We start from the raw sequence: 19,703 nt of genomic DNA on the forward strand, positions 1-19,703 counted from the left end.
CAAACACACATGATTATTTTCAGGTCAGTCATTAGGATGTGAGTGTTCTGTGGCTTTTCATTATAAACAAAACCTCCACCAAGGTCCAAATTAATTAGTAGATGGCTACATTGAAGGAGCCTCACAGTCAGAAGATTCTGAGTTTTACAGTGAAACCCCGGCTCATTTGCAGTTTGCTATTCTATTAACAAAAAGCTCACCTATTTGCAGTTTTTGTACTCCTTCTGTAACGATGCCTCAAGATAGCATCAAAGCTCTGGCTAATAGGAAAGTAGTAATTGGCGTCAAGGGAATAAGTTGAGCGAGGCATCTTCACTGTTATCTACGATCATTGTATGTCCAGGAGGAGTTAGGTTTAGCCTGGGTTGTTAGCAGAAGTTAGGGAGGGTCCGACGCACATGTAAGTTTTTGCTCTGCTGAATGGCTATTAAAAAGCTCCAGCTAACAAAATACAGAGGGCTGGGTACTATGCACGCCCAATAGTGGGGTTTACTCTTCCTATGCCATGGCATCATCAGTTTGTAGGTTGTCACCAAAAAATACTTCAACAAAAGATGTAAAAGTTGCACAAAGACAAAGCACTGAAAGATAAAACAAAATTGCTTGGCGGAAGAGCATGGAGAAGAGTACAGTAATTGTAAACAATTTGCTTGTCACCTCCACTTCTCCGGTCTCATTTTCCTTGAGGACAAAGCTGAGCTGCTCCGGGTCAGGCCCCGCTATCAATCTGAGAAGAAGTGGACGCTCGCACAGAGGAAGTTTCTGGAACAAATCTGACAAACATACAAAACCTTAACAATTGGAATGTGTTCAATTGTACCTTTATGCCATTTCCAAGTGTTACTCTTTCCTCACCTTGCCCATCGCGATGCGTCTGTCTGTACAAGGCAAACTTGCGAGGATTGTCCAACACCATGAACTTCTTCAGCAAGCCCTGGATCACCTCTCTGGTAGTCGTCGTGGAACTGATGTGCAACTGTTTCACGCAGTCGCATGGGAGGTAGAAGGAGGTTCTGTCCTCACCCTGCCCGCAGTCTCGGCCTTCTGACGGTGAGCCATCAGGGCCTCCCAGGACCGGCACCTCCATAGCCGGCACTGTGACAGGTCGACTGAGCCTCAGATGGACTTTGATGAAACCTGTGTAGGAGCCGTCTGAGGCCTGCAGCACAGTAAAACAGCAAATACAAACATTTTATGGAATATAACCGAAAAAGGTCAATCGTATTGTCAGGTGGAAACACTTTGTCCAAATATGGTCAATTGCAGCATTATGTCACCAAAAGACGGCAATATTGAATGAAAATGCTAGATTAGATGCATTTGACAGCCTCTTGTTTAAAAAAAAATCAATAGTTTAAAGGCCTTTTCACACTGCACTTGTTTTTTTCTTCACCACGGAGCAAGGCGCAGGGACAATGGTGGTCAAGTGCAAGGTTGCCCCATATTTGACGAACCAGGAAGTTGAATGGATGCTTTTCCCGCTGGTTGGTCTATTGCAGTTAGCACTCTGAACTCACTCAGCCATCTCTTTTTCTATTGGATGCACCGTCTAAAATCACAGTTCCTGACTTGAACATTTTTTAACTCAACTTTTCGTGGGACTGCATGACACTCTGTTCCATTGTTGTGCCCTTGCAGCACATAAAGAGAACGTAAACAGTGTTTTGCTTTCGTAAATTATTAAAGCCTTCCTGTGCTCTTGCGGGGTCAGTTTAAGTCTAGACTTTGATATGCATGGCTGGGGTCGACCTGTTTGTACACTTTTAATAAACGACAGCGTAATTAGCGATGTGTGATTTTGGTGCGCATTGGTATAGGATAGCAATATAAGGTATATAACAAATACACAAGTGACCACTGTTATAGTCTGTTTAAATGTGTTGCATTGATTAGCTTTTCAGTATTCAAGTATTTGTAGCTTAGGGTTGTAACAGCAATAGGTGTCAGCGCTAGCGTTAGCTCGTCAATTGAGTTTGCCATATGTTTTATCATTAGCATTAAGGTAGTAGACTATTATTCAAGTACTTGTAGCTTAGGGTTGTAACAGCAATACGTGTCAGCGCTAGCGTTAGCTTGTCAATTAAGTTTCCTATATATTTTATCATTAGCAATAAGGTAGTAGACTAAAGACTCAACTCTGGCTGTTTTGAATAAACGACGTGTAATTGTCTTTGTTTAATGCTTACACTGATGTGAAGGTCAACTGGAAGCGGCAATAAACAACTTGAACCCTCTTTTTTGAAGAATTTTTCACTAGTCTTATCTGCCAAACTGCTGCTTGTTGTGAGGTGAATTGAGTTGGGTTGTTTTTTCCTCCCAATGTGTCCTTCTCTAATGTCTCCATTTCTGTTGTTATTTCGAAGAGATGCGACTATGACAACTCACCAGTTTCATGCCATTCTCTGACACCCGGGAGTTATATTCTTCTATCCTGGTGCGCACCTCTTCTTCTGCAAGGTCTTTAACACCCCCCTCCTCCTCCTCTTTTGCTTCACTCTTCTGTTGCCAGACAGAAAAAAGGATAAGCAATCATACAGTGCTCATTTTGGTCACAAGATGGCGGTGCCTCCCTCAAGAAGGCACCAGCCTCTTTAATGAATAAGCTCATTACAAAAAGGGGTTTACCACGCACAAAAAAAAAAGGTGAATGAGGGGCTGTGCTTGGCTGAGCACACTCAGAACATCCTCATCTTTTAGCTGCGTGCAGTGGTAGCTTCTTAATTTCCTGTCCCACATCTTTGCCAAACGCAGCAATACGCTACTATGACTGCAGCTGATTAGGATGCAGAGTGACACTTTTATATTTGTATTTAAATCTGCTCTTCCGGGCTAGCAGCTTTGTCGCTGAACAGGGGAACAGGAAATGTTGCAAATGAAGTGCGCAAATGACTCAGTCAGCATCACTGCACCTGGTTATTGACTGCGTGCCATGTTTCTCACTCATTATGACGAAGAGGAGGAGGGTGAGAGCGATGGAAGCAGCAATGACAGCAGAAGCGGGGGGGGGGGGTGAAGTGTTGGGGGGGGGGGGTAGAGAGCGAGTAAGGGGTAAGGAATGATGAAAGAGAAGCTGCTGAGCCAGCCTTAGCAACACAGTTTGACTAGGTTATTTATAGTACGCTAGGAAGCATCCTCTATCTTATAATATATATATATTTTTATTTTCTCTGTTCCTTTGCATTATCTGGGGCAGAGAGAGAGAGAGTGTGAGAGAAAGAGAGAGCCGCTGTATGAAAAAGTTAGAGAGAAAATGCAGGTCAGGAATTACTTCCGAAGGGAAGTCCTCAGGTTGTGTGCTGGAATCTCTTTTTTTTTCGACAGAGAAGATTTGCACGCGAGTGAGTGTGCGCGTGTCTATGCATATAGACAGCCTTGTGTATTAAACAACACAGAACTCAGAGGTATACATAGCTCATTCCGGTTAGTGTTCTGCAAGATAACATTGCTGTATATTTTATACAAACACACATATATTGTATATTAAATATATGTAAAATCTGAGTCCTTCAATAGCTTTAGTATTGGATCTCATTGGATCAGTTAAGACAGTGAGAAACCTCAAAAGACAAAAGCTCCGGAATTTGCCCAAAACTTCATCACACATGACATTTTCCAAGCGTTTCTGGATAGAGTTCAGCAAATCTTTTAGGATGAACTTTTGGCATTTTGTGCTAATTAGAAAATAAGAATACCGTAGACAGCGGATATTATGGGAAGTAAGTGAACTCACATTCAAAGCAGTAAATCTCCACTGTCATCATACATGTCATTACTTGTCATACTTCCAGTAAGGTGGTGGTTTGTTGCTTTTACGTGGCGGTTACCTTTTTTCGCCCCGACTTATGTGACAATTACAAATATTATAACGTGGAATGCATAAGGCGGCAAACCTGTGAAACCTGCTGTTGATAAAGACTTTAAAATCTTGTTTAGGATAGTTTAATTTACTGATTTACTACCATCCCAAAATATTGCTCTGGGGGGAGGCCAGGGCACGCACACACAGTACACTGAAATAACCCAGGCACAAGCAAATGCATAGTAGAAAGGAGTTTTGACATACTGTAGGTGACATGGCATGACTCCTTCTTGTGACTGGCTCAGTCAGCCCTGAGATCATTAACAATTCTTCTAAATTGCATTGTTGCCGTGACAACCTTTTTCTCCGGCATTTAAAAATGTTTACAGGAGAATTTGTTGCCACCAGCTCTCATTTTGCCTGCACTACAATGGCACTACTGTGCTCGCCGGTATGCATTTGCTTTTCGGATATGTTGTTTAAAGACACAGTCAGCCATTGCAATTTGTCTCAAGTTTGATAAATCCCACTGCACATGCTTGATTCATCTATTTGCATAAACCGATTCCACAACAAATATACAATTATAAAACAATCATGCATCGTCTATACTGATGATCCTTGTTCGGGTCACGAGTGTGCTGGAGCCTATCACAGCTGACTTCGGGCGAGAGGCAGGGTACACCCTGAACTGGTCGCCAGCCAATCGCAGGGCCCATATAAGTCATGTTATAGCAGTGATTTATTAGGTACCATTTTAGGGGGGGACATATTCACAAACCACCATTAGCATTGTGCAGCTAATTCAATTATGCGGGCTAAGAAATAGTTGCACGACTTCTGATTTTTTTCTAAGTTGACACTAACATGATATTATTGATATATTTTTTTTTAGTGCAGTACTACAAAAAACAATCAGAGGACGGGAGAATTCTTTAAAAGAATCTATAGTCACCAAAAACGGACGGCAAAGTTACGCATAACATATACAATTAGAATACATGAGCATCAAATTTAATTTTTTTTTTTTTTTTAATTCTCTCACATGGTGTGCTCGGTGCTGGGTCAGCCATGTAACATTTACACGACTTCACCAAATGGGTAAACCTCTCTTCATTCTGGGCCCAGCACAGAAGCAGGTTCTACAGTGTTTGCAAATACAATCAAATAAAAATCATTATGATACTTTGAAGGTTTATTGTGAGCTGCTTACATAATGCTGTTGCACGAACAGAACAATTGGTAGCCAAGAAAAGCATCTGAGAAATATGCATGATATGCATCTAAAGGTCCTCCCATGTCAAAGGCAAGCGCATTGAAAAGAACCTCGCAGGAATTCCTGCGTTTGTGTGAGTCTCGAAATGCACCACAGGCACAGGCAGGCCGGCCTCTCTGCATAACAGCGGCAGTGATTACAAAACAATACTTGTAACTTCTGACTTTGTGGCACCCTCCCACCACACTTGCTTCTTTTTAGATCATTTACATTTAATTTCTTCTTCTTTCTGTTCTCATTAATTACTGCAACTAGTACGTGATTGTGGAAGTGGAGATTTATGACAGCCTAAGTGTGTAAATCCAGAGCTCTTACATAAGGACACACACACACAAATATACACGCACACACGCTCTCACCCCAGGGTGACATCAGGATGTGTTGATGCTCTCATTTTGATGAGACCAGACAAGAGAGGTCACACAACTGCTTGAAAGGTAGCCTCTAACATTCTGTATTTGAATGTGTGTGTGTGTGTGTGCGTGCATATTTTAATAATGCATCCAAAAAAGCTCAAATGCAAAGAGGGGACAGCTAACCACAACACCTGTGCTACAGCTCACAGTACACACATAAACACATACAAATTTACATTTCACATACATGCACACATGCTCATACAGTTTTCGATATGAATTCAGAACAAGAATAGAACTCAGTAGAGCACAGAACCTTTCCCAGGTATCTGCAAATGTTACGGAAAAGCGCTTTCCATTGGATAGTCATGAAAAGAGAAAAAAAAATGTGTGGAAGACAGTGCCATATGTGTGTATTTGCCCGACCACATTTTATTTCTGAATTGTTGGTAGCGATGAATGCCCTTGACTGTCACATCACAGAGATAAACATTAACGGCCTGTTAACTCTGGGTGCACAGTAAAAATCTGGTGCACTGCTTACCCACTAAAATAACTCATGATGTGAGGATGTAAAATCACTGGGTCGTACCATTTTTGATTCTGGGGCAGGGGAACTAAAAAGAAGGCAAAAAGAGAATATTATTTCTCTATCCACATTGCTATTACAGTTTCTTTCCTGGCATTGGAACAAAAAATCTATATAAAAAAATAAAAAATCTATTACCCTACTGTCAAAAATGAAATCCTATCCACGGTAGGGTTACAATGGTTCTGAGTGAAATACAATTTTCACTTATCTTACGTTTGTAGTTAATCATATGTTCAGTCCCAAAATGTCATACCTATCAAAGCCAATCCCTCAAAAAAGCAGCACCAGATAATGCAATGCAAACAACCAGTGCTTTACAAGAAGCAGCACACATACACTAAAGCTAGCAGGTTTATGTGAGGCTAAAAACTGGAAATGACTCACAATGAAAAAGAGGATCTTAAGTCCCCTTTCGCTATATTAACGAATGTACCGGTATGTGTCTCCCCGTGTGTAAGGAGCGAACACAATCACCGCCTTTCGCACTGAGCACTTCTATTCACAGGATGCCACTCACGTCCGTTTGCATAATCTCCTTTTCATATTCAAACTCATGGAAAAGAGGACATGCATCCACTTGATGATGTACAGTAGACACTCCCTCCTATGGTCCAGTGGCATAATGCCACTTACAAGCATACTCCTCAGGCTATGTGAGACATAACATGCTTGACCAGCTGACAACAGTGATGCTGGCAGTACAGTCAGGCTAAACCCCAACAGCATTACATCTCAAGCGCATGGCAAAGCTAACCGCACATGCTGACTACACAGCTGGTCAATTATTTAGGGATTGTACCTTGGCCAAATTAGACACAGAAGGCATCGGCTCAGACGGTGGGGGGTGGGAGGCTGCGGAGGGGGGTAAAGTGCTTGAGCTTTAGTCTTTTATTTCACAGTGGTCTTGTGGAAATGTACGCAGAGGGACCTATAAAGAACAGGTGTCAAACTCAAGACCTGTGGGCCAGATCTGGCCTGCCACATCATTTTATGTGGCCCACTAAATCAAGTAAAATGCAATCTAAATGTTTCTTGTTAAACGGATTTTAAAAATGATTTAGCATACAATCTTACGGAAGCGTATTGTATTCACTTCAGAATTTTTTATTTTTTTTAATCCTGTTTTTCTGAGTATTTTTTTGGGAGGACCATTGTTTTTAATTTTTCTGTTTTATGGAATTTTTCTTTTTCAGTTTTTTGGAATTTCTTTTCCTGTTTTTCAGAATTTTTTCTTCTGTTTTTCAGAATTTTTTTGGAAGAGGAAAAAAAAACATAAAAAAAAAAACGAAAAAACAACCAAACAAAGGCCTAAAAAAATTACTCCGAAAAACAGGATTTCAAGTGAATGCAATACGCTTCCATACAATCTGAACCAAAATTTCAACAAGTTACTAGAATATTTGGTTGATACTATTTCTCATGACTTCTGATATCAAATTGAATTTGTTGTTAAAAATAGAAAGAACAATCAAACGCAGGGTTTGTGATATAATAAAGTACACCAAGACACATTTGAGAAATTGTGTTTATGTGTTTTAGGTATAACGAATAAACTGAAAAACACAGAAATGAATCATATCGCAGCGCTCTGAACTAACATCTGGTGACTTAAAGATGCACATTAATTTATTTGACTGACTGTGGGGAAAATTACTCAATTAATTGCTCCCTTTAAAAAGAAATTTGTATACATTTTAGATGGCAGAAAAAAAATTAGAAAATTACTGAAGTGATTCAGAAATGATGTTGTTTTAATAGACTAACACTGATTATGTGTATAACACATCAATATTGCATGTCAGGCTGGGAAACTTGTATCGCTGTCATTGTATCAGTGCATTTTTACAAGCACACAGACGTACAGTATCGGCAGTGATACGATACTGTTATCGGTACCTTTCAAAAGAGCGGAACTACATCCAAAACTTGGAAAACCGTAGCCTCGCCGAGTAAATGACAGACAACTGGCGGTGGACCCTCTTCTGTGCTGTACTGTGACTGGCCGATCAGTGTTTGGAGGTGATTAATTGTACTTAATTAGTGTAATGACAACATGCAGTTATGATGTTGGCATCTAATATACAAGTTGGTGCTGAAGTGAGATCTGTGCTCTGTCAAGAGCAACAACATGCACAATATTGCCACAAGCAAATATCATGTTTATGTGTGGACGGGCTGATAGAAACAGTTGCCATGGTAACTACCCCCCAAAAAAAGACTTGCTACAGTTAAAGTGGCCGACACGCACGCACGCGCACACACACACACACACACACACACGCCCACAGTCAAGTGGTAGACTATCAGCTTTGTTTCTACGGAAACCTCTCCCACGCACCGACGAGGTTGACATCATTAACTCTGTTAAAAATACATGTCATGGCCTTCACACCTCATACATGCCCCAATGTTAGATCCATGTATGCCCTACTATGGTGGATGCAGTGCTATGAGGCATCAAGGCTTGATGGACAAGGCTGACGTGATCAATGTTGCTAAATAATGTACGACTTCCCATACATATATGCAGCAAGAGGCTGCCTGCAGTGTCCTAACCACTTCCTCCTCAAAACTTCTGCTTTTCTTGCCTTCAAGTTTCTCACCCAAATGATAGTTGAAAAAAAAAAAAAAAAAGGCCACTCATCCGCTGGGCGCCACGGCTACCCGCAAAAGTTTTGTACCTTAATGGAATGCCTCGGTTTGCGGAAGAACGACGTCTTGGCCGTGAAGAAAGTGAAGTCTTCGCTCTCATCGTCCAGGCTGCAGTACCCGCTGCTCATGCTGTTACTGCTGGTCATGCAAGGGGTCGGCTCCGTGTTGACAGTCATGGAGAGGTCTGGCGCAGCTCCGCAAAGTCCCGCTTTAGCCTGACTAGACTCGCTCAGAGTGTTTCAAGTCCCACCTGTGACGGCGATTGCAGGGGGGGACCAGGAAATCCGAGAACCAGCATAGAAAGTGTCACTTCCTCCCCGAGTGTTTTTTGCTCCGACACCATATATGCACCTAAACGCACAGCAAGAGATTACCTGGCCCTGGTGTCCTGGAGTCACTTTACAGCTGGGTGTCAAGTTAACCCACCTGATAGGTACTTGCTACACTTGCAAACTAACAGTCACCAACGTGCGCACGCTACACCACATCCTGTTGTCTTCTCTGGAATCATCGGAGTGATGCTAACGTTTATACGGAGGGAGAATGTAGCCCACAGAGAGCGGCAGATCTACGTTGTGTAGCGACGATGCGTAAAATAGAGCCGCCGCCTCCATCTGCGTTCTCCTCTTCAATGTGTCACTTTGGCGATGCAAACCAAGAGACTGATGCCTCGCTCGCCTCCTCTTTCTCTTTCCTCGCTCACGCTCTTGCTCGACCATCTGTGCTTATCAGCCTGAGAGCACCCTCCCCCTTCTCTTTCTCTCTGCAGTGCAACATCACTTCCTCTAACTGAGAGAAAGAGAGGGAAATGTTGATGAGTGAGCTCTTGTTTTACATATTGTGCGTACCGCAACTGAACTGCAATGACAGGAAGATGCGTGGACAGCCATACCACAGAGGAAAATGGCTGTTCTACGTGTGGGTGTACCTCGCCTCTCGTGAAAACTTAGCTGGGCTGCGGCTTCAGTTCACAATAATAAGGGCAAATGTGTAGAAAATTAATGGATGGATCATTAGTGGAGTTATACAATTTACAGGAATGTTGATTGATTGTTAGTGTTAAGTAGTTACTAGCTTTTCTACATCCGTCCGGCACCACTCTTCAAAAGAAGTCAAGTCCAAAATTTTCTTAACATTATTATGTTCTATGCGCCCCCACCAGTCTAAACACAGCATTCTGATTAATATTGCATTTGGAATGTGAACAAAGCAGCAAAATCCACCTGTTTTCATCCATTTCAGGGGCTGGCTATTTTGCCACTTACTGTTGACTGAAAATGACATCACAGTGTCTAAGGGCTCAGTTGACGACCGTCACAGCACACCTGTGTCCTGGGTTTGGCCATGTGATGTTCTCAGGTTGAGCTCCTCAGGCACTGTGATGTCATTTTCAGTCGACAGTAAGTGGCAAAATGGCCGCCCTTGAGACGGATAAAAATGGGTGGATTTTGTTGTTTAATTCATATTCATATTATATAAACACAAATAATAAACAGAATACCATTTAGACATGGGGGGGGGGGGGGGGGGGGGCATAAAACATAAAACGAGGAGAATAGCACACCTTATCTGAACTAGAGGAGTTGTATTTTGGAGCGCAAACTGGGAAGCCTCTGTTATGCCAGATCTCCTTGTCAAATTTTAACAATTCAAACAGCTCACTTCAATCAAATACTTACAAGAATGACAGCAAACACAGCAAGCATTAAGTAATCAAAATGTTCAAATGTATTGTTGAAAATATTGGAAATACCTAGATTATATAGGCGTGCTTAATATTACGCCTGGACGTTGCAACTCTGTCGCCATTGGTTTATGTATGGAAAGTTGATCTTGTGGTCCTAAAAATGAGATTAGCGTCTAGCGAATGATTACTCAGGGTGGAGATTAAACTGACCTCTAACCTCACTCTGACCCTTTAACCTGCCTTCTAAATGCCAATGAGCCTGTGCGCCGAAAGGCTCCAATTCCCCAAACACTCCTGCCATTGAATGTATGAATACTCATTACATCTGTATGCGCATGTATTTTCTCTGTGTGTAATTCATGGTTAAAATCTACTCAGGTGATGATTTACCAGACGGCTCTGTAACTTCAGATGGGGTTTTTCTCATCTGGATGCTCTGTACTCAGTTTCAGGTTCTTAGGTCCTTACGGTTTTATTTTTAACTTGTATGTGTGTGTGTGCCTTGTGCATGTCTACCGTAAGTTGTTCATTCATTTAAAGAACTTTTAGAGTTGCATTTTTATGTATGAAAAGTGCTGTACAAATAAAGTTTGACTGATTGATATCAGAGGTTCTCACTGTGTGGCACTGTGAGCCTTATAATACAACAAGAATGTTCTTGACGTTGCCATATTGGACTTCTTGAATTTGTGTTAAGAGACAGTTTAGCTTATAAACTTGTTTAAAGTGTCTCCCGAAAAAAAACATCAATCAACTCATCATAGGACATAATTATTCCATTTTGGCATTAAAATGCAGCCGAATTTAGCTTAGCAGGTTAGAAATGTGGCAAGCTACTGTACCTTGAAGTCTGGAGAAAAAAAAGGCTAACGAATAGAGTCAGTGTCATTACCATTTAAGCGGGTATTTGAACACAACAGGTAGAGCACACAAATAATATAACAATTCTTTATCCTCTGTGAACTAATATTACTGCGGCTTACTGAGGAGTTTTGACGGGCTCCATGTATGTCCTTATGTCTGTAGTATACTGCCCTCATGTGGTCAAGGCGCACACACCAGAAGGAGCAGCACAGAGTCCATTGAACGGAATCCAAAAATGTGGCAAAAACTGTTAACATTTTTTACATTCTATTTAATTATGTCATTATCGTACATTTTTATAAAATACGGTATTATAGAGTGCCAATTTTTCTCATTAAAATACATTATGACTTGATACACGAGTGTCGTGAGTTATGAACATGGTCACGGAACAAATTAAACTTGTATCTCGAAGCACCACAGTATTATACAGTATATCAAGGCTGTCTCTCCAATAAAAGATGATTCGAAATGTATCGCGATATACAGTATCAAGCGGAAAGATTTAGTTGGATTCAGTGCACTCACATCTTCTAAATCAAAACCGATTTTCCGATTCAAAACGTTTTTTCTTACACCCCTATTATATATAAGATGAATGAGACTCATTAAATAAGATTTTGGAACTCCTGTTGGTGTTTTGCCTTTGTGGTCCTCCTTTTAATTCCCATAGTGACATGAGTCCTCATGGGGAAGGTGATCAGTCATACCGGCGTCGTCACTGCCGCAGAAGTCCAAGAATTATAACACAAATGCAGGCCTCAAGAATAGAAGACATTAAACCCAACATGCGTCATGTATGCCGACTGCAGCCATTATTGAAGGTAAATTATCTGCACTATATAGAAAGAAGATATTTTTTCTATTGATGTTGTTGGACAGGAAATCAATCAAATACAAATACCCAGCACACAAACACACAGCAACACATACAAAGGGAAACCCCACACATACGCATACAAATAATTGCACAACAGTAATAGCGCCATAGAGGGTTATTTTCTGCTGACATACACACAATTGAGGGAGGCCCGAAACAAACACACACTCCGAGCCATAAAGGAGAGCAAATGACAGTAGAGAGTGAAGAAGACTGCATGAAAATAAATTGCCTTCTCTCTTTCTACTCGGCAGTACCAGTGAGCTGTACATTCAACTCATTAAACCGAATCACTAAGCAGTGGTTCCGCTTAGACAACTATAGATGGATTCCATAATTGTTGTGACATTTGTCAAAAAAAAACAACAACAAAAACAATAGCCTTCATTTGTCACTTCCTCACTATCTTAAACACTTTTTGGGTCAGTGTGATAGCAAGAGTGAGTTTGTTCACGCTCTCTCAAAGTGGAGTACTACCTGGCTCACTACCAAGGTTCTAATTTTGTCTCATCTACCCACTGGCTGCTGACATTCTGCTGCAGGTCCGTGTGCTCGTGTGACTCGTGCTTGTGTGGAACCGAAGAGCGCGCGTGTGTATGTGTTGAACCACAACTGTGTGGGTGACTGCAGCTGGGAGGCCAAGAGCACTATGCATGCTTAGCACACAATAGATCAAAGTACACGGAGAAGTGACTTACATAATTCTACCAGATCCTTGATTTGTGAATTTTGCTAAAAATGGAGATCTGGTTGATGTTTAAGTGTGCTTCCTGTTATTGTTGGGGGGGATTTTAGAAGAAGAGGTTGCCTACGTAAAAGTGCGGGCTTAGAGAGATGTTGAGTTGAGGTAAGCACTGTGCAATTATTTGACACACACACATGCACGAACAGACATTGCCTGTGGCCTTCTGCATGAAATACATCCGTACATCATATTCAGAATGCTTACTTTGTGTTCGGCTGTGGAGCAGTGCCTTCTGGGAAATTGAGTTTCTTCAGGCTTATTGTCTCTCTGGTTGCAGTCCAGCTGGACTTGTCGCTCACACGCCAGATGGCAGGTGTAGGTGCAGTCTGACGAATGCAAAAAAACCCAAAAAACAAACACATGTCAAACTAAATACACGATACAGGTCAATCGCGTTTTCGATGTTATAGAGTACTGTATGCCAGGGGCGGAGGCATGGGTGGGCCTAGGTGTGCACAGGCCCACCCAGATTGACAGACTGCCCACCCAGTGAGATTCATGAAAAAAAAAAAAGGCATAATTGTGGTTGTCTAATAAAGAGCTGAACTTTATATTATTTTGTTTGTCATTTTATTTGAATACACAATGTGTCGGGACAGGATGATTGTGCTCAGTGAGAGAACTATTCAGGGCCACCTTGCTTTTTCCATGCCCATCCATTAGCCACGTTCTGACTCCGTTACTGCTGTAAATAATAAAGTTGTGATTCCAGTTTAGGTGCAGCAGCGAGAAAATGGAAGAAAATATGGTAAAAATCACTTCAGATATGTCATGTTAATACAATACAATACAATACAATTGTATTTATATAGCGCATTTCATAACAGCTAGAGCTTTAAGACAAGTTAAGTTAATTTGGTTCCAATTCCTCCAGAGCTATAGGAATTATTTTAATATTGAGAGCGTTGAAAGAGAAAAACAAAAAGTAGCAGTGTTGAATTTGCCACTATAAGCTTCAGATACACTTAACTTGAAATGGGCTCTTAAAAATTGCCTTCAAGTATTTAAAAAAGAAAAACTCGGGAGCCAACAATTCAAGTGGGCAAATGTTGGGTTTGAGTGTAATTTAGCATTCATAAACTCTGTGTTTAAGTCACTCAGAGTGTAACTGTGTTCAAGTGCATATGTTGCAAACAGCATTTTTCCCCCCCCTTTTTTGAAAACCCCTGCACAGATGCAAACCTCCTTTATTGGGACAACAGCTCTATCTAGTGGTAAAATTCAAATTGACACCTTAAGTTGTGGCAATGGCATGATGAAAAACATATTGGTGTGACCATATTAAACTAAAGATAACATTTTAGTGTGATTAGATCTATATAGAAGCACAGCAATATCACATTTTCTTTTTACAGAGAACAAATGCAGCTGAATAAATAAACCTGATGCTTCAAACTAACCACATTGTACAGAGACATGCAAGGACCATGTAATGTATACCACACAATTCCGTACACTAGAATACTGACAATCCACTTACATACACAAGGTACCAGAATAGCAGCACTGGCACTGTTAACTATCTTTTACTGCTTGGCTAGAAAGGAACAGATTTACATTCTCCTCCTAAAACTTCCCCAAAATAAATTTGTTGTGGCCAGAGGCTTTGCACAAACTCTGAGTCTCACAGCTTGCATCTTTGGCTTTGGTCACACAGTCCATGCAAAAGAAAAAAGGAGATTCTAAAAGCACTCAGGAAAAGGGGACGGGAAGGAAAAGGAAAATAGGACTGCAGCTTGTAGGCGACAGTGATTGCTAATCGTTTAAATTTCTTTCACGCGCAGGCGACTCACAAAATAATCTAGGCAACAGATGCAGTTATAGGTCATTTTAAAAAAAAATGGTTCTTATCACAACTTTTGTGATAGAAGAGTCAGCACTGCATCAGCACGGTAACCATGAAAACAAGATTGTCTGTGATCATTGTAGGGTGAGATTTTGTCAAATAGAGGCCATCCCTCCAACAGAAGTTGTGACAATTAGTTGGCGGTAACAGATCAAAAAATGACTTTGATAAATAGACGGCTCCCTCAAATGTTCCCTTTTTCCACTAGGAAAAACATACAGTATGTCTGTATGTGTATACATGTATTTTATGCAGTTTTATACAGTATATATCCAGTCATCCCTTTTGTGTGCTGTTTATATTAATAGATTATTATTATTACATAATTTAATTGACTCAGTTACCTCAGTCCATATGTCCAAACTGCTGATCCCATTTGAACTCTGTTGCTAACCACAACAGCAGCACCAAAGCACATAAGCAGTCTCTCGGATGGGAATCCATGTTTATGTTCTCCGCATTTCTCCATAATTGTTCTTTTTTATGAGGAATGGGCGAGTGTCGATACCGGGTGTCCATATTGGGCTGATACCAGCCTTATTTTAAGGTATTGGGTACTCATGGAGGCTGCCGACACCAGCCACCGATACTAACGGCCCCAAAAATGTGAGTCCTTCTCGGCAGTAGTTGGCCATATACTGTGGCAGTTTGACACATCAGCGAATCATCATCAGTGCCATAAAGAAAGGTCTTTGTTCACAGTTTTTTGTCAGTGTGTTAAATGAAATTTTATACCTCGTATCATAGTAATTGGACGTATTGGTACACCGTATCGGTGAGTTTTCAAACAGTGAATGCGCATATTGATATCGGTCTAGAAAAAGTAGAATCGAACATCTCTATATTTTCACCTATTCAACAATTGTTTTAATTAAAGGCCTCTGAGTGCCACTAATCGACTTCTCCTCGCAGCTGCAGTTGAGCAAATGAACACTCCCCTGCCACAATTTGAGAAAAATGCGATTTAAAGTGGGAGATGACCCCGCAGGCAACAAGTGCAGACTATTTACATTTTTCATTTTCATGAAAATGAATGGCATCCGAATTATTCAACGTTTTGAGCATTGTTGTACTATCCTGTGTGAAGGGTTCACATAGAGTACACACAGACAGTTTAGGGGCCCTGAGGGAAAAGTCGCTATGTGATGGAGAACAGGGCGTGATGGCTCAGGGATACAGCGTCTTGCTGACAGCAGGGAAGTGTCGGGGGGAAAGGCGAGCACTCAGATAAGCGTGTGTCTTGCGCTCACCTCTGTTTGGAGGTCACTGCAGAAAGACAGCGGAGAAAGGAAACGTGAAGAGGAAAGGAAGAGAGAAACTCCTTTCCTGCCTCCATTTAGTCATTTTCATTTAGCATGACATCGTTTGAAAAATAGCGGCTCGTCCCTTAGTAGGTATAATTTTGGAATCACAGAGTTAGCACGCAGTAACTTCCCTCTAACTGGACGAGACACAACCATAAACCATACTCGCATCCTTGTACAGGGGGTCCTCAGTTTTTAGTTTGATTTCTGTTCTTACTGCGGTGATGTCAACCGAATTTGTACTTAAGTCAACCCAAACATATTTTTTTCAGGAATATGTTCTATACAGGCCCACTTGTTGAAACAAGGCATTCTGAAAAATATTGCATTTCTGGAATAGAGTTAATCCACCCATTTTTCCCACACAGAAAATATGGGTTGGAAAACCAATGTTGAGATTTAAACCAGGCAGGGGTGCTAACCAGTTGTCCACCGTGCTGCCGAAGAATATAAAACAATCAAATGAAAAACAGTAACCACTGCAGTAAGCTGCAAACTGAGGACCACCCTGCATTCACAACATTCCTTGCTGCCCCCCTGTGGAAAACAACGACTAAAGCAGCCCCAGAAATTGGCGCTGTAGCATTCAATCCTAGACATGATGGTTATTGTTGGCTGGCTCAGCTACAACCTTGGGAGGAGCGTTTAACTGTCTTACTGTTGAGTGAAATGTGAGGGAAACACCAGGAACACTCACACGCACATTTTCCTTTGCGACATGCCCACGGCGGGATGATAACGCTTCTACCACCATGTCATGGTTCGCCCAACAATCACAATATTCCCACGCCGATAAGATAAAGCCACGGGAGTCGCGGATTTGCATTACACTAAACAACAACAATATTTGAAGAGTGCAAATACATTTGAGGGTTAACTGCTCTGAAATTGCATTCCAAAAGATCATTATTATACTCGTATAATGACAAAATAAAAGACAGTGTCTGAAAATATTATAAACATGTTTCAGCAGTTAAGATACCTGTAGCGGCGTAGCGTGTGCGGTTTAAGTTGATCCTTTTTTGTTGTGCGCATATGCATAAGGTGCAGTTCAGCCTTTGTGAGTGTTAATGGACCCGCATGTCTGTAAAGGTCAGTGAGGCATGTTGACAATTTTGTTTGTTCCCAGTGTGACATGTCTTTGACATGTTTTTAGCAGTGTGAGAACTCTGGCGGGTTTCTGGGGGAATGTTCTGTTGTTACGCAAACAAAGAAACCTGACATTAGAAAAGGCCAGTTCTGCTCAACTACACTGGGGTCAAGTTTCAGTTTCAAGTCCACTTTTCATGATGTCACTGATTGTTTCGGTGTGGGTTCACAACTTTTCCTGCCGTCTTCCTCACAGCATTTTCACTTCCTTTGTATTTATTCGAGCAGAAGCTTCAAAGTGTACAACTTGAAACAGGCTGTCTCAGAAGACTGTTAATTAAATCCAAATAACTGTCGCTTTTTATTTGCCTTGTTTCAAACATTGACGACAGGTTGCTTTTCTGATTTTATAAGGCTTATACTTGAGGTGTAGGATATACTGTATGGATGGGACATGGCAAATTTGTGTATACAGCGATGCTGTCTGTTTCTCTATTACACTAACCTCGGCTGATCTTCCTTAGCGAGATGCGCCCATCCGCCACCATAACCCCCACCACACACGTCCCTCATCCCATCATTCCAGTCAGACTACTTTTAAACTGACACTGCCTCCAGAAAGAGAGAAGTGTAGACGTGTGAAATGAAAGAAAAATGCAACACAATGAGACAAGGGTGTGTTGGGGTCAAAACCTGCAGAATCTAATGAGATCCCCATAAACAGCTGTGCTAACAAACACAGTAATAATGGGATGTAGTTATGTACTTTACTAAGCCACATCAGAGAAGCGAAATAATAAAAGCGCCTCACCATACATCAAGAAAAATGTGACTTGACCACGTTACATTAAGTGCCACAGGTGCATACCTGAAAATAGCCTCTTGAACCCTTCCCTACACAACTTGATGATTATGGATGGTTCAACTGATTCGGATCCCTAAATTGCAAAACAGTCAACATCTTACATCCGTAAAATTCATTATAAAAAAACATTGCAATATTTATTATGTTTGTGGCATTTAAACAATATTTGAAGAATGGCTTGAAGGATTAAGCGTCAGAAAGTGATGTGATTCATGTGAGAATTCCTGGCTATGATGCAGAGGTCTAAAAAAAAAACATATCGAATGCTTTGTGTGGGAGACCATGAAGCGGAGAATTTCCTTAATCGACTTCGGATGTGACGAGGGAGTGAATGAGAATTGTGGGTGGTGCGAGGGAAAGGATTTAGGCAACTACTATTTCGAAAAAGATTAAAATACACAGACATTATATTTGCAAGACCTGAAAAACAATGTTGTTGAGCGAGACAGCCAGAGGGTGGCTTTTGAACCCCTGTGTCAAGAAGCAATGCAATTTTAGCACTAGCAAGTTGTGTGAGAACTACAATTTGCTTTACAGTAAACAAATGAGAGATGGAGGTGGTTGGGAAGGCAGAGGAGCAATATAGCCGGGTGGTATCCACAAAGCGAGGAAATTCGATTTACAGATTTTGAATGTACGAAGAATATTGACAAAGTAGATTACGAACAAATGAGGCCCTAGAACGCAACCATGAGGAACACCGGCAGAAATACAGTTTTGCTCCAAAATTTGAATAATCCCTTGATCACATGTGCCACTCATTGTCGTTGTATTTAAAAAAAAGGCATAATCCTGTCTGACTATTAACTGTTTTACTTTGTCAAAAGCACTGCTATTAGAAAAGTCCGTAAAACAAAGCTAACTCTTGCAAGGTCATTTTGAACGTGGTACCTGTGTGAACATCCATTGCTGCACTTGGGTTTATACTAAATCTAGTCTGCATGTGTGTGGTGTGTGTGTCTGTGTGTGTGTGTGTGTGTGTGTGTGTGTGACTGTGTGTCAACTGCACTCAGCTTGTTCTCTATGGAGGCCTGCTAAGTGGAACATTTCAAGACATGCATATCTTTGGTTTCGCAAACTCTCTGCTCTCATGGTTCTTTGGAAGCCGAAGCAATCGGAATGTTTTCCCATCAGCCAAATCTTCCATAATATGAAATGGCGTGTGTAAGAAGCATGGGCGGGCAGACTTGGGATAAACTGGTTGAGTTGAGTTGCTGTGGTTGTTTTTTAACATTATAGACAGTAAGCGTGGGACAGAGACGGGAGGGGAACGATTGGAGATTAGCCTGGTTCTTGGGGTCATGAAGGATGTCTGTATGGCACTAGATTGCAGCATGATGGGGTCCCATTGTTATTTCACCATATCTGGGTGTGGAGGGAGGGGTAAATCTGAGGTTAGGCAGCTCTAAATCAGGAGTGATGCTATTAACACGATCTCTAATGAACCCAAAAGGGGTCTTATGAAGGAATTAAGAGCATCTTTTAGCCAGTCTGATCCCATCATCCTATCATAGCTCATTTAAAGGAGCTATCCATATTCTCGGCGCAGCTAATGCATCCCATCCTTCACTATATCACAAGGAATTAAACTGATGCACTTATAAATTGTAGCTTGCGCCCTTAATAAGCACTCACTGACCAAGCGTGAGGCAACAAACCGTCTGTGTGGATGTAACATTATATATTTTACTGGGCACCATCATCATCCTCCAAGTCAATGCCGCCATATGTCTGGCAACAGATGCAGA

The 19,703-nt window shown here is 41.3% G+C and overlaps 1 protein-coding gene across 3 annotated transcripts in view; it reads right to left on the reverse strand.

Annotated features, from left to right (window-relative positions):
• rassf5 (Ras association domain family member 5) overlaps nucleotides 1–19,703 on the reverse strand; it is a 31,945-nt gene that overhangs the window by 2,561 nt on the left and 9,681 nt on the right. The window contains exons 1-5 of one of the 3 annotated variants that reach the window (XM_086040356.1): nucleotides 9,050–9,379; nucleotides 8,705–8,925; nucleotides 2,386–2,499; nucleotides 856–1,159; nucleotides 658–773 (exon numbers count right to left, since the gene is read on the reverse strand). In XM_086040356.1, coding sequence (XP_085896482.1) covers nucleotides 658–773; nucleotides 856–1,159; nucleotides 2,386–2,499; nucleotides 8,705–8,851 — 681 coding nt within the window. In that variant the 5' untranslated portion in view covers nucleotides 8,852–8,925; nucleotides 9,050–9,379. Of the gene's footprint in view, nucleotides 1–657; nucleotides 774–855; nucleotides 1,160–2,385; nucleotides 2,500–8,704; nucleotides 9,380–13,055; nucleotides 13,178–19,703 lie in introns of those variants that run through there. The other 2 variants (XM_086040353.1, XM_086040355.1) reach the window with 2 other exon arrangements.

The sequence above is a fragment of the Filicampus tigris genome, chromosome 9, assembly GCF_054856515.1.
Source record: "Filicampus tigris isolate MCC_2025a chromosome 9, RoL_Ftig_1.0, whole genome shotgun sequence".
Lineage (NCBI taxonomy): Eukaryota > Metazoa > Chordata > Actinopteri > Syngnathiformes > Syngnathidae > Filicampus > Filicampus tigris.